General features: G+C 33.3%; 7 protein-coding genes across 8 annotated transcripts; 5 read left to right on the top strand and 2 right to left on the bottom strand.

The window, feature by feature from the left end:
- Nucleotides 1-1,468: 1,468 nt before the first annotated feature.
- Nucleotides 1,469-1,782, bottom strand: OCT59_015698 (uncharacterized protein; the record flags this gene model as incomplete). The annotated part of the gene is made up of 2 exons (XM_025328152.2): nucleotides 1,469-1,557; nucleotides 1,641-1,782. The coding sequence occupies 2 exons, from the start codon at nucleotides 1,780-1,782 to the stop codon at nucleotides 1,469-1,471; spliced, it is 231 nt and encodes a 76-aa protein (XP_025167898.2).
- Nucleotides 1,783-2,676: 894 nt separating this feature from the next.
- OCT59_015697 (uncharacterized protein) lies at nucleotides 2,677-3,589 on the bottom strand (the record flags this gene model as incomplete). Its single annotated transcript, XM_066140211.1, has 6 exons — nucleotides 2,677-2,701; nucleotides 2,784-2,880; nucleotides 2,988-3,031; nucleotides 3,125-3,133; nucleotides 3,209-3,219; nucleotides 3,458-3,589. The coding sequence occupies 6 exons, from the start codon at nucleotides 3,587-3,589 to the stop codon at nucleotides 2,677-2,679; spliced, it is 318 nt and encodes a 105-aa protein (XP_066003013.1).
- Nucleotides 3,590-5,208: 1,619 nt separating this feature from the next.
- Nucleotides 5,209-5,442, top strand: OCT59_015696 (uncharacterized protein; the record flags this gene model as incomplete). Its single annotated transcript, XM_025321803.2, has 1 exon — nucleotides 5,209-5,442. One exon carries the CDS (start codon nucleotides 5,209-5,211, stop codon nucleotides 5,440-5,442), a length of 234 nt encoding a protein of 77 aa, XP_025167899.1.
- Nucleotides 5,443-5,681: 239 nt separating this feature from the next.
- OCT59_015695 (uncharacterized protein) lies at nucleotides 5,682-6,287 on the top strand (the record flags this gene model as incomplete). 2 transcript variants are annotated; one of them, XM_066140209.1, is made up of 2 exons in its annotated part: nucleotides 5,682-6,025; nucleotides 6,106-6,136. In XM_066140209.1, 2 exons carry the CDS (start codon nucleotides 5,682-5,684, stop codon nucleotides 6,134-6,136), a joined length of 375 nt encoding a protein of 124 aa, XP_066003012.1. The 2 variants fall into 2 exon arrangements, with proteins under 2 accessions (XP_066003012.1, XP_025167900.1); XM_025332741.1 differs by having other exon boundaries at nucleotides 5,682-6,287.
- Nucleotides 6,288-12,018: 5,731 nt separating this feature from the next.
- On the top strand, nucleotides 12,019-12,615 carry OCT59_015694 (uncharacterized protein; the record flags this gene model as incomplete). The annotated part of the gene is made up of 4 exons (XM_066140208.1): nucleotides 12,019-12,135; nucleotides 12,229-12,376; nucleotides 12,476-12,502; nucleotides 12,581-12,615. 4 exons carry the CDS (start codon nucleotides 12,019-12,021, stop codon nucleotides 12,613-12,615), a joined length of 327 nt encoding a protein of 108 aa, XP_066003011.1.
- A 248-nt stretch (nucleotides 12,616-12,863) lies between these two features.
- Nucleotides 12,864-13,297, top strand: OCT59_015693 (uncharacterized protein; the record flags this gene model as incomplete). Its single annotated transcript, XM_066140207.1, has 2 exons — nucleotides 12,864-13,016; nucleotides 13,118-13,297. 2 exons carry the CDS (start codon nucleotides 12,864-12,866, stop codon nucleotides 13,295-13,297), a joined length of 333 nt encoding a protein of 110 aa, XP_066003010.1.
- Nucleotides 13,298-13,746: 449 nt separating this feature from the next.
- Nucleotides 13,747-14,216, top strand: OCT59_015692 (uncharacterized protein; the record flags this gene model as incomplete). The annotated part of the gene is made up of 3 exons (XM_066140206.1): nucleotides 13,747-13,827; nucleotides 13,903-13,931; nucleotides 14,003-14,216. 3 exons carry the CDS (start codon nucleotides 13,747-13,749, stop codon nucleotides 14,214-14,216), a joined length of 324 nt encoding a protein of 107 aa, XP_066003009.1.
- Between the last annotated feature and the right edge of the window lie 186 nt (nucleotides 14,217-14,402).

The following is a 14,402-nucleotide window of genomic DNA, read 5'->3' as shown; positions in this document are numbered from 1 at the left end:
ATGAAGCAGAAAAAAATAGATATGTGATATCAAATACATTTTCTTGAAAGAAATTGGTTGATAAACTTGAGGAAAAAGTGTTTAAACTCATTTACGATTTAATGGTTCTTTTTGTTCAAATCCTTTCACTGCATCGCGCACTTCTTTCTTTTATACACTTTAATCTCATAGTTGATAGTGATGGCGGATTGACTTGTTATTTACTTATTAATTAAAAGGGAGATATCATAAAAAACTCTTCTTTGGTGTAATAATAAAAATTAATAATTTTAAGGTAACTTTTTAATAGTAAATTATTTTATTTTCTCTTTCAGAAACAATTTTACTAGTTTTATTTCATCAAATCGGGCGGTGCTTTCCTTCGGGACAGCTCCGCCATCAGGTTTTGTTTTCGGACACCAGGGTGATGTTGTCATATTGGCGGCTTGGTTCACAGATCATTTTCGGCTCTAATAGTTTGGTGTCCTTATGGTTTGTACCATGACACAGATGCCACTCACGTCGTGATAGGAATAAAATGGGGAGCTATTATGATAGCATCATTTGAATGTAAAGACGCAAAGGAGGATAACATAAATTTCAGGATCAAATGGATATTGATGAATATTGAAATTCTAATTTGTTAATAATAAAGTCTAGCACCATTTGTAGATTTTCTTATCATCTTGTATTATTTTACTATATCATGAGTTTGATAAATAAAGTTTTGCACTTTTTCGTACTAAATATTAATTTATAATTGTAAAAATAAATTAATTCAAACAACAAAATTTAAAAGATATTTTTACAAGATGATGAGGTAATATAGTGGGGAGCTAACCCATAAAACAAGAGTTTCTTCCCGCTATTCTATACTATCTAATGCGCTGATTTTATAATTCCAAAGTAAATTAACCAATTCCGACACATACCAAATATTCTGATATTTATTGCAAAATTCCGGAGCGGAGGCAATACCTCTGATTCACTCTTACCTTTATGCTTTTCTCCACTTCACCTCACATTCACAGTGAATGCTCTTAGAGGTATCCGGACTAAGCCACAGCAAGTAGGATTCCAGGTTCTTTGATATTATCGCAAATCAAATAATATGTTTCATTGCCTTCACTATCAATCAACCAATCAGTGGTCTTCTAGATACCAATGATCTTTTACATAGGGCAGATTTGCGTATCATAGATAAAGTAGCAATCTACTTGATTCCCACAGTCCCTATCTATACTGATGTGAAGTTCTAAACATGGGGTAGTCTTTTTGAATCGATTTATCATCAAACTAATAACCCTTTCACACTTCTCTTTTGATAGCTTCTTCCGGAGTGGAGAGAGTTAATCACTTTGTGGTCGTTCCATTTCGAAGCTTAGCTTCTTCAGGAGTATACGGTATTCATTTTCCCAGAGATTGGCTGGACCGATTCCAAAGGTGATACCAGTGGTATCGGAATCACTTGAAGAATTAGAGACATGAGTTAAAGGATATGGTTGAGACACTTATCTTGGTTGAATCCTTGCAACTCTAATGCATTATTCTGATTATCATCTTGTTTATCGTCCGTGTCTGTTACATAAAGTTTTACGCTAGGTAGGTGTCAGGGAGCTTTCGCTTTCTTCTCCCATGAAATCTTTTACATAGTTACATACACTTGAATTCTTTAGCGTAGTAACACCAGCACAATATTTCTTCTTTGTTGTCTTCGATTGCGTTTACTTCTGCATTACATGCGTTTTCATATAGGCTAACAATACCTCGATTTGGGCGAACATTGTTCGCTAGAATTTCCATGATACTCCTCGCTCATTAGGAGTAGTGGAGGTAATATTCTGGGAAATCGAGTGCACCTCCCGTCTAGCTGATTCACGCAGTAGTTTCTTCTTCTTATTGCGTTGTCTTATCCCATCGCTAACGCTTTTCTTACGTGCATCGCCCAAAAAATCATCCATTTCTCTGTACTTCGTTGATTTATGATCACTACATTAACAACCTCCTTGGGAGAAATATCTAGGATCTGCCGTTCGTTTTCCTCATTGTCGTCCCTTAGTTTCACTACTTCAGCCTTAAGTTCAGCAAACGTAACGTCTGGCATTCTCAGTAACAGTATCTGTCCTACCCTTTTCTAACTCCTCGATTCTACTCTTGAGCCTTGGTTCTCTCTTCCGTGTTTTAAAAGCTCGTCTTTCCCGGACTCAAGTGCAGTAATCTTAGCCATAAGACTGGCGTTCTCCTGTCTAAGTGAGTCAATCTCGGATTTCATTTTCGAAGACATTGTATATAAGTATTCAGTTGAAAAAATCACGTGATTTTTGGCGAACAATGTTCGCTGAAAAATTTTGCCAAGAAAAAAATTTTAATATATGCAAAATAAATTCAAATCGGAAGCTAGTCCGTGATACATGATGTTTCTATGCCCCTTTAGACCAAGGCCTCAAAGGATAAACAGAATTCTATCTATGGAATAACACGACCTAAAAGGAGCTTGCTAAAATTTAAAATGTTTTTTTTTGATATGATGGCATTACAACCGACAATAAACGAAGTGAATTGGAGGATGATTATTCTAGGGTGTACTATGGGTTACTCCTGTCTTCGAAATATCCTTGAATCCGTTGCTTTTTCATTGCCGGCTCCTTCTCTACGTCCACCCTATCCTTTAATAATCCTGCGATAACCATCACTCCTTCACGTTCTTGTTCTTCCTCCGAACCTTTTTCAAAAATCGGTAAACCTGATATTGCACCTTACGAACTTTACCATCAGAAAAAACCCATGTGGTCTTAAAGAAATACCTTTGGCTTCTAAGCGGTGGTGTCGTTGCGAGAGCATCATCAGGTAGTGATGTTGTGAGAGTAGTAGGGAACGAAATGATATATAAACTAATTTTATCTGATCCGTGATCATATGAATCTCATTCCCCACTACCCTTCCTCCTCCACGCCCTAAAAATAACTCCAATCAATCGTCATCTTCCAATGATCGCAATAATCAACAACGTCGACGTCCACGTACACCTACGACTAAAACCTTAATAGTCATACTATAGAACGATCAATAACATATTGAATGTGCAAATAAAGGTTGATATGATTACTTTGGAGATTGAAACTTAGTACAGGTGTGTCGAACATACCTCCAACTTCTTTTCCAAAAAACTTTTATCTAAGCCAGCTTTTTGTTATCAACAATATTCCAGGACAATTTAACATCCTCCCACTGTGTTTGGCGCTTAGGAAATAAAATGATTATGAGTTTTAGAAACAAAAAACGAGAAATCAGGAGTTGTCAGGTCATTAGGGACTGCGAACGAATAGTGCTCTTGACATAGAGACAATGCCTCTAGTTTTCAGACGGAACCCACTGGAGAGTCCCCATAACTAGCCAGCCGCTTAGGTGGTTGTTTCGGCATTACCCAATTCCATCTCTATCCAGATCTTTTTTCTTAATACAAATTTAAAGTACTTACTTTGAACATTTCATCTTCGCTGAGAGCTGAAGCAGCTTCCTTCCAATTTTTATCTGTTGTGTCCTCCGCAACGTATAGTACGAACTTAGATATTTCAGTATGCTCAATAGACTTATCATACGTGAAAGTCATCTTTCATAAGACGGAATTTGAGGATCGAAATAAGGTTAAATTGATCAGCCTCAAAATAGTTCAAACCGAAGTAATAAACTTTTGTGTCTTAAAGAAGACGGAATAGAAATTAAAAATATATGACTATAGTATGACTATGTCTCACGATATTGTCTATTGAAAAGCTCACCTTTTTGCCGAGCTCAACGTTGAAATCTCAAAAGATAATGTATGAATTTCTAGTAGTATTTTTTTTTTTGAAATTGTTGAAAACTTGGAGACGCGTGCTAGCTTACACAGAAATTCTGCCGCAGTATATATTCTGAAAAAAATGTCACGAAACTTCACGTGACTTTTAGAAATTTTTTTAGCAAAACCCTATTCGTCACGCACTATCTGTCACATAATGCCGGCCATTTTTTTTGAGTTTATCAAAAGAATAAAATTGAATTTTTTAATTTTTTTGTTATATTATCAAACTAGGGAATTTGATTATTCTTAAAATTTTTGATCGATTGACTGATTGTCATTTTTATTAATAAAGCGAGTCTTTGCATTTGCAGATATAACATTTTAATAATTCCCAGTGTATACTAAATTAAAGCATCGATTTCCATGCCTGAACCTTTCCGCGAAAGAGGAAAAAAACTGATATGTTAAAGTCGAGTTACATGATGATCTTTTTAGTAGATTACCTTGAGCCCATTCTTATTGCTATTTAATGCAGATTGAGAAACAATCTCTTAATTTGAAAGCAATCAAAGATGAACATGAGAAAAATGCAAACATTTCTAGTGAAATGGAAGAAAAGGTTGAAAAATTGAGGAACGATGCCAAAATAGTCGAGCAGTATATAGAAAGAAAAGTTACAACGTGAAATAAAAGTAGAAGTAAAAAAATGGATGCTAGAGAAGCAAGTGAAATGTATGACGCTATCAAAGAGATCAAAGAGTGAGGAAATATATGGATCCTAGGCCATTTAATGCGAGTCTCTCAGGTTTCTTAATAAATTTTTACAACTTGTTTCTATCTATATCGCTAACTACAAGAATCTAATCTTCTTTACCTAATTTCTCATCAATATCTATAAAATTTTCTTCTATCTATATCTCTTTTACCCGCACAGACCATGTAAAATAATATTCTTCAAAAAGAATTACATGATGTCTAACATTACTGTGCATTTATTTATCAAGTTCAGATCATATAGATGCGATTTATTTACAACTATTATCTCTTATCTCATGATCAAATTCTTTCATTGAGGCTTTGTTCATGCATGTGTCTGTAATGATTACCCTGTCATTCCTGTGTGACGTAGATCTAATTACAGAACATCCTCATTCTAAGTACCATTTCGAGAAGTTCAGAGAACTGATTTTGCGCGGATAAGCTTTGCTGATATAGGGTAAACGCGGAACAACTGAAGATTCATCATTTTAAAGCATGCGTCTTACATAGTTACATTTCGATTTTCATCCATATTTTTTTTTAGTACGTGAGGATCTATTCCAAGAATTAATTGGTCAAATTAAGAGAGCTCACTTCCGATTCAAAGAATTTTCTCGACGTTTTGCATCTGTTTTTATTAAGCTCCTTTGTGTGAAAAAAATCATTGCTAAAGCTTTTAAAGTATAGTAATGATGATTACCGCGATGTTATTGTGTATACCTAAAATGTCCAGTGATTGTATCTGTATATCGGCAAAGGCTTCAATAAGCATTCCATCTACGCCAGACCATTTATGTACACAAAATTTCTTATTTACTCGCTTAAACTCGGAAGTGGACAGAACCTTGGGATCTCTTAAGATGGTCATTACTGATTATGAAGGAGATTTTTGGTACGTCGCACCTATGATACCTATTGTTTAAGTTATGCGAAGAAGCTTTACACAATTTTTTATCTGCATATCGACACGATTAGTTTGTGATTGTCATCTGTTAGCTGAGTATGCGCGTTTATTGTAAATCCCATTCTATAAACTGGTTTGGCGTAAACAATACATCAAGCGAACGTTCTTCTCACAAGTACAATTGAATCAACCTGTCTTCATCAAATATTTAAATATCATAGCTCTCCCAAAAAATTTGAGCAGTATCAAAAAATCAATATGTCCCAACAACCTAAAGTCAAAAGAATTACTAGTTATCCTCCCTCTTATTGGTCAATTAAAGCCCCTCCTGAAGGGATTCAAGTGAATCCTGCCGACGAGTATTTGAACTATAAGGTCACCAATGTCCAAAAAGATAATGTGTGGACATTTGTCAGTGTTCTAAATGAGTTATCAACCAAAGCTGGTGCTCTTATTATCTTTCGTATCCGCGTGAACAGTATAAGAAACACTAATGAGGTCAAATTATCTCTCTCTCCGTATGGGCAAGCGACACCCAAAGCCCCCGTTGGTGTGATCTTGAGATATACCCCAAATACCCCAGATAAATTCAATTATCAGTGGTACGACAACAGTAATAGCTTCCGACAACTTTCTGCCAGTAACATACGTGCTGATGGTGCTTGGCATACAATTACTTTAGGCTTGACTCCTCAATCAGTAACTCTCCTTGAAAATGGCAGCCATAAATTTAATTGGGAGGTTGACGTCCCTGATACCGTGAATCCCACATTTGATATGAATATTTTGACTAAGGGGGGCAGTTTGGATATCGATATAGGTGATATCTATGCTATACCATCTGAGATTAATGATGATAATTAGTTTTTTTTATTTTTATTTGTATTCACATAGGTACATGTAGCAACGATAAATTCTATTGTTTTGTATTATTATTGCATCAGTTACGACGATTTTTAAAATAAAACAGTATTACAGAGCAATAATATTATCAGTTATAAATTTATAAATTTATTTTAAATAAGCTTTTATATTAAAATATTGCACAAACATAATTATTAAATATTACTACTAATTATACCCACTTAAAGTTCAGACTATTTAGCTTCTCAAGCAGCTCTGATGTTTCACAAGTAAAAGAGAATTTAATGTTTTTAACTAAATAAAAACAAAAACCTGCTATGTTTAGTTCATTATGGTGCGTGAGAAAAGTTTGAAACATCTAAAACAATTAAATAAAAGATTTTTACTTTGTGTAACTTTCAGTGAAGACAAAGAAAAGAAAATTATAAATAAAATAAAATACATATATTTCAACAATCTACATCTGCAAGTTTTAAGTGTTGATTTATGCGTTGATCAACACTAACTTCTTAAATAAAGTGATACGATAAATAAAATATGTATGGAAAATATTTTGTAATATTGTGTTACTGGATATACGTGCTTTTTATATTCATTGAGGTTTTGATTGTTTCCTTTGACATAAGAGACGATATATATCTGACAGATCCATAAAAACATTAAACTTTACTTTAATATTAAATAGAGGAAAATGAAGTGTTTTTTATCTCAAATACACATAAACCACCTCCTCATTCTTCAAACCTTTATCTACTGTTGATGCAGGTTACAATCGCAATTGGAAACAGAAGGAGGCATGCGCTCAACTATATTTGTCTCGACTTCAATTTAATTATAAGGAATATAATAAAAAAATAATACCTATAAATATTCACCACCCAAATGATTAACAGATACCCTAAAGAAAGGATTATCTTATATCTTGTAAATAATGGGCAAATTTTATGGGCTTTAAGGTGCATCGAAAAAGGAATAAATAAGGAGTAAAGTTGATTTTAAGGGAAGATAAAAAAATGAATAGAATATAATTGGAATGATAATTATACTCATGAAAAAAAGTTTCGATTAAAGAGAATATTCGAGCGTATATTTTTTAAAATTTCATGACATAAAAGAGTAGGTTTACATATTGATTATCTTATCAATCAAAATAACTCGAGAACTTCTCTTAGTTCAAATAATGAAATTAACAATCAAGCTGGCACAGCAGTTGGGAATTACTAGAAAATGATGATAAAGAGTTAATCATATTAATGATGAAATTCGAATTTTTCTTTTGATAACTCTCTACAATTTCGAGAAATCAAGGAACATATTGAAAAAGCTTGTAATTTACAAACAATAAGAAAATTGAAATACAAAGATAATGAAGAAGAATTATTACAGTATCTAATTTAAATAATAAGAAGCTAGAAATGTGGTATAATCGGTTTGACGAATTAAGTATATACAGTCGATAAGACGAGGAGTGATGTCGAGTTAACCAAAAAAGTATAGTATGGTATGAAATCGATATTGCCAATTTCAATTGACGTTCCTTTTCACAATCATTTTTGCTTCACGTTGGAACGAGAAAGACTTTTTTTTTTACTTTATCGATTATCAAATCAGTTGTACTACTGCGCAGAAGAATTTAATAAATTATATTTACTAATTACTATACATACGCTACTATTCGTTTAAAATTTGTCATGTGGATAGGGGTTGATTAAATAATAGCGTAATTCGAATACAGCACTACAGCACTGCGCCTTTAATGTCAACATAGTAACATAAGTTACTGATGTTACTGATCAATCTTATCTATATTTGTCAATAATTGTCATCACGTCGCGTAACATTTTAAGAGTTTCGGATTAGTTATCTTTAACCAGGACGTTTTTATGTGTCGGTAAAAAATTTCTCTGTCCGTCACTCTCTACCCTGATGTCTCGCAGTGTCTGAAGGACGCCTACTCCTGAAAAATCTGAAAAGGACGGATGAAAGGGAAAAGCCGTTCGATACTCATTTCCAAAAGTGGCTAAAAAATGGCTCAGGAATTATCGTACTGCGCTATGAACGGATTTTATTCAGATTCCGATATGCTGGTATAATAACAATTAGTAACGGATTTTAAAAATTGCACAAACGGTCTGATATTATTTATATTTACCTTGCTATTTTGATTAAAATAATAATAAGAATAATATATGTATCTTTCTAGTAACGGAATGGTAGTATCAATAGTAAAAATATAAATGATTATGCAATATTGACATAACAGCCGTAACACCACATCCTGAGTCATAGTAAAAATGTAAAATAATAAATATACAACAATAAAATGTATAAAATGACCTTATTTCCTTTTTTTTTCAAGAAAAATTTTACAACACAATAAACACAAAAACCATCAAAGAAAATATACTAAAAATTCTTGTGAAATCAGATATTATCAAACGTGGATGACTGGTATAGACTTACTTATACACGAACTTAAAACCCACTCTCCAAAGTATAGTGTCCTTTGATGGTCCATATGAACAATATGAACAAAAGGCTAATAATAAACTCTCCTAACAAAAAAAAAAGATGACGGGACGATCCATACTGTATGGGTTGGGAGTGCAGAAGTGTGTGGGTTTGAGAGTGTTTGGTGTTTTATCTTGTTTTTTTCGTCATCTTTTTTTTAAGTCTATCTTCTCTCTGTCTGGTTCTTCTCTTTTTTAGGTCTTCTTTTAAGCCCCTTTTCTTTACGTCTTCCCTTAGGTATGTGGGTTGTGAGTGTGGGTTGGGAGTGTGTGGGTTTGTGTATGGGTTGGGAGTGTGGAAGTGTGGGTTGTAGGTTTGTGTCTTATCTTATTTTTTTTGTCTCTTTTTTTTAGGTCTATCTTCTCTGGTCAAGCCACAGGATTAGTTGGCGAAAAAAAGAAGTAATGAAATAAGATCTTAACCCAAATAGAAAGTCAAGTGGAACAAAAGTAAAGAATCTGAGGTCTTAAATTCACAAGTGAGTGTCTGTTATTTTTATCTGTTCACTGGATGCCTTCAATTTTAGAATACACGGGTAGTACCTCTGAGGTCAATCACAAACATGATAGTATCCGGTGAGGCCTACAGCGTTTAGTGAGGAGAAATAGGGATTACCATTATTTTCGAACGCCTTTTACCATTAATTTCGCCGAACACCCCTATGCTGAGGATATTATCTCTACGTGCTTTAATCCTGATAATTGTTGACTTCTGGTCGTGTTTATGCCTGGTTGTCTTCAATTATAGGATACACGGGTAGTACCTTGAGGTCAATCACAAACATGATAGTATCCGGTGAGGCCTACAGCGTTTAGTGAGGAGAAATAGGGATTACCATTATTTTCGAACGCCTTTTACCATTAATTTCGCCGAACACCCCTATGCTGAGGATATTATCTCTACGTGCTTTATCCTAATAATTGTTGGCTATTCGGATGATTCGAATCGGATCAGATCGAATCTGATTTTGATAATAATGCTTACTTGCTTAACCAAGTGTACATAGGTTAACCATTTTTTCTCTTTCAGTTTTCCGCCTACATATATAGAGCAGACCATAAAGGATATAGAATGGAGGCTAGTTTTGGGGTCTCACACGGGAAGAATTATTTTTGTCATAACCTAAGATATTGTGATGCGGCGTTTTATAGTGAGGATTCTATAAGGTATCATGTGTGTGGGATAAATATACACTTAATAAAAATAGAAGATATTAAAATAGATATAGAGTTTGTTATTTCTTATTCGATTTTTTTTTATTTTCGTATGTTGTATTTTTACTGTGATTTGTTTATTTTTTATGTTATATATTTGGTTCATACATTTATTTTTGTTGCTAAAAATTTAAAAATTTAATATAAAGTAGAATATTAAATTAATTTAGAATTTTGAATAAAGTGGGAAAGGGGAATATCAGTAAGTTAATTCTGTCACTTTGTATGACTTATTAAAGAATAAATTATGGGAAGATAAATTAAGCAGTTATATGGCTAAAGATTGATCTAAACCTAAAAAGGTGAAAGAACAAAAAAAATAGTAAAAAAAACGTCTAAGTGACGAAATAAATAATAATAATATATTTATACATACTGTACATATGTATATATCTGATAAAATCTTCATGATACATGTCCCGATACCTTAAACTAAATATTTGATTCTTTATATTCTTTATTCTATAATTTTTTAAAAAAAGGCATTCGTAACAACGTATTTGGTAATTCATTGTTTGTTTTGTTATTTAATTTCATTTATAAAAGATTACGCCAAAAAATTATTTTTATGTATATTTGATTGGATTGAGGAGTTGAGTTTCCAATAAATTTTTGAATAATTTTTTTATTCAAATTGATTTTTTATACTTCTTAATGCAAAAAATAATAACGGATTTAACCTTATTTTGACGCTAGCACCGTTAATTTGTATAGTACTATAAATCATATAAATTGACGGTATGTCTCATCGTGTAGTTATTGTTATTATTATTCATTTAAAAATTTTCTAGTTCCCAATCTAATTGGAATCAGCAGTACTCAACAAGAATGAAAATATCTCTTAGATTACAATCAAGAAATAATTGTATCGATTTAATTGAACTCATTGATAACCCAGAAGCCCTACAGAGCTTGTAAAAAAGTTGGAAGTTGAGAAACTAGAGATAATAAGGAGGACAATGGAAACCAATAAATTAGAGAAAGAATACTGATATGTCCACGAATGAAATTTTGTCGCTAGTGTTATCTTGGACGTATTGTGACGCAGATGGCCTCCACAATATATCGTAAGATAAACGTGGGATAGTTCCAAGGGTAATCAATTTCTACTTTTAATTATTATCGTACGTAATACTTCCCGCCTTTATGATGGATAGTTGTAAAATTGGAGAATATTGGTACCTTAATTTAGCAATTTTTAATACTGATTTTAAAAAGTATACATTTTCTAATTTTATATTATTAGTTTTGAGATCAACGTTAGACAAACCATAATAACTTATTAACTATGGGTGGTAACATTGTTTAAAATTTAAATGTTATTTATTTAAACGTATTACTGTCGAATAGGAATGTTAAAGTACAGTGTGTTTTATATTAATGATTTAAAAATTATTATATGAAGTGAAATAGTTAAATAAAGATACTAAGAAACGAAAGTTCATATAAAAGTAAAAATTATAAAGAAACCAAATCAATGTTGTTTCTTTCGAGTTCTTTTTTGTCAGAAATCCCTTTGTCTCCTCACTCCAATAATCCCTTAGCGACCATAAAATACCCAATAAGTCTTCCCATTCAAACATATAACCATAGCAGTCCACAGTGATGCTTCCTGATGAAAATGATATGATCTTCCAAATAATATAATTTCCACCTCGTTCAGATTTTCAGCACATGGGACATGGTTTACACTACCAAATTGAAAGTTTGGGACCACAAAATGGTATCTTTGGCTTTTCTTTCGTCTAAGCATGGTTTGCCAAGTCATCGATTTGGCGCAGTTGCCCTAAGGATTTGATCGAGGAATTCATTCCTAATTGAGAAATAAAATCAGCGAATTTCCACTATAGTCTGTATCACAAAGCCACATTAGTCAATCGTACGACCGCTATGATAAATACTCGTCATCATTTTTTTTTACTGCTATTTTTTTCGAAGTGCCCATGTCGTCATTATAAAAGGTATATTTTGTTCTCATTTTATCATTTTACAGTATTACCTCCAAAATGGAAATTGCATTAAATTGTATATTCCTAGGAAATTGTTATGCTTTTTCAGTTAAAGTTTGTTATATCAACGTTATTGGTGATAAAGCTCATGTCAATTCTCAGTTAATGACTCAAGTATTTAATTTGGGATAAAAAAAATTATGTTAGGAAAAATTGACGCTGACACTATGATTATTTGGAAGGTTAACATTGCTCTCAGTGATATAGAGGAGCTTAAAGGTGTTACTGAGGAACAAATTAGAAGGCGTTGAGTTGGTAAATGCCTACAAGTTTAATGATTATTTTCAAGAACTGAAGGATTACAAGGATCATGGTAAAATCCACATAATTGTACATGTTCCCGCCGCCACTGCCGGTAAGTGTCTCCCAACGTTTTACCTCTCGAACAAGAAATTCGCAGTGAAAAATATTATCGAGTTGATCTAATGTTATTTTTTTTCCCGTATTAAAGCAGTTCCTTTCCAGCAAGGAGTTCCACAAGGTACAGTATCCGCAGTTAAATTACTTAAGTAATTGTTTTTAGGTTTGTATCCTAACCTGCCACTATTCATACATGTAGGTGCGGTTGATTGGAATAATGTTGATTCAGTTTAAACTTTGAAGCGTTCTGGTGAAATTGTGTTACCCAAAGTATGTTTCTTGGTTTTAACCATTATCCTGTTTTTTCTGTTTCTGGTTGCGCGCTAATTTATATATTTTATCAGTTCGAGATAAGGCAATGAAAAATATTAATGCAAGGCAATTTTACTCAAAATGGATTTCGAAATAGAATTTGTCAAAGATTGACCCTATCCCCCTATTGGCTAATGGACCAGGTACTGAAAAAGCCGACTCCTTTGAATATGACCAAAAATAAGATGTATGCCAACAACGTTAGCTCTGGCAATGGTACTTCTGCAACAGATATAGATGTGGGTATTGGCCAAACATCAGTTGCATTGCGAGTACTCTACGAATATTTTACCTCTGGTGGAAATTATGACTATGGAGAATTTGTAAAGATGTGCAAAAATTTTGAAATCACGATTAGTATGGCACTTAAAGGTCGTTATTTATAGACCCATGGACTATTCACGACTTATAAGAACTATTCAAGGATTCAACTGCCAAGATTGATTTTGCCGTCCTTGAAGGAATTGTTCCTTCATGGCCACAGCTTGTTACTCCACTCGAAATAAAACCTAACATAAGAGACAAGGAAGGCACAAATTATTACCATGATGCAATGGGACAACTCGCGGATAGATTCTCTCTCATTTTGAAATTCAAAAAATAGAAAAGTAATTGTCAGGGCTATTGCTAGTGACACCCAGATTGAATTGTTGTGGGGAACAAGCAACATATATTTGAACGATCGGCTTGTTGCCACTCAATTTAACTGACAAGGGATCATTATGCTTAAGAATGATGAAATTGATGATTGCATTGAAAGACGTTTGCACTGATTATAGTTATAATGAGAATGTTATGTTATGACTGCTATAAACAAAAGAGAACTTGAAATTCTTCATTCGTACATTGAATTTTTTGTTTGTTCCTAAAGTCTTTTATAATGGAGTGCTAAAAAATTGTTGCGATAAATATGTCAAGTTTTGAATACCCTTGAATAGTCTTAAATTGCATTAATTAATGTATAGGTACAAAATTTTGCGCCAACAAAAGATCAATGTAGAAATAAGTGGAATACATTGAAGTCAGAGTATGAGAATTTGGAGAGGTTGTTAAATGGAAATCTGGAAGGATTTCCAACTCATACATGACGAAACATTCCATGAGAACTCTTGGATGAGTTCTGGTTGGCAGAACGTAATTATTAATTATTTAACTGATTTTTTTTCATTAATTCATTGCATTTATATTAATTTATTGCCTTATTTTAAGTGCAGGTTTGGGCTGCCAGAAGAAACAGGGTAGATCGCAGGTGATATGAGTATAGAGAGTACGGATGCATGTCATTTACATTTTTTTCTTTTTATTTTAGACAGGTTACGGAGGGCGGTACCTGCAGCAGAGAGTGGATCGACAGACGTATAGGTATAGGGAACGACGCCGGCGTCGTTCCCGAAGCCGTAGCAGCAGTAGTAGCAGTAGCAGTAGCAGTAGCAGTAGCAGCAGCAGCAGTCGCGATCGGAGGAGAAGAAGAAGAAATAGAAGAAGAAGAAAAGAGCCTTGGATGTCAAAGCATGGGCTATTGATCATTCTCAAAGCCCATTAGGGTTAGATTAGGGTTAGATTAGGGTTAGAGTAGGGTTAGAGTTAGGGATTGGATTAAGTAACTTACAGTATAGATAAAAAAGCTATACTATATAAAATAAAAAACTATACCATACATACAAAGGTAAGACAAAAGGTAGAGTTATCCTATTGAGTATAGTGTATAA

The sequence above is a fragment of the Rhizophagus irregularis genome, chromosome 23 (genome assembly GCF_026210795.1).
Source record: "Rhizophagus irregularis chromosome 23, complete sequence".
NCBI lineage: Eukaryota > Fungi > Glomeromycota > Glomeromycetes > Glomerales > Glomeraceae > Rhizophagus > Rhizophagus irregularis.
Note: the sequence above shows the minus strand (reverse complement) of the source record. Positions and strands in the feature narration are given on the sequence as shown.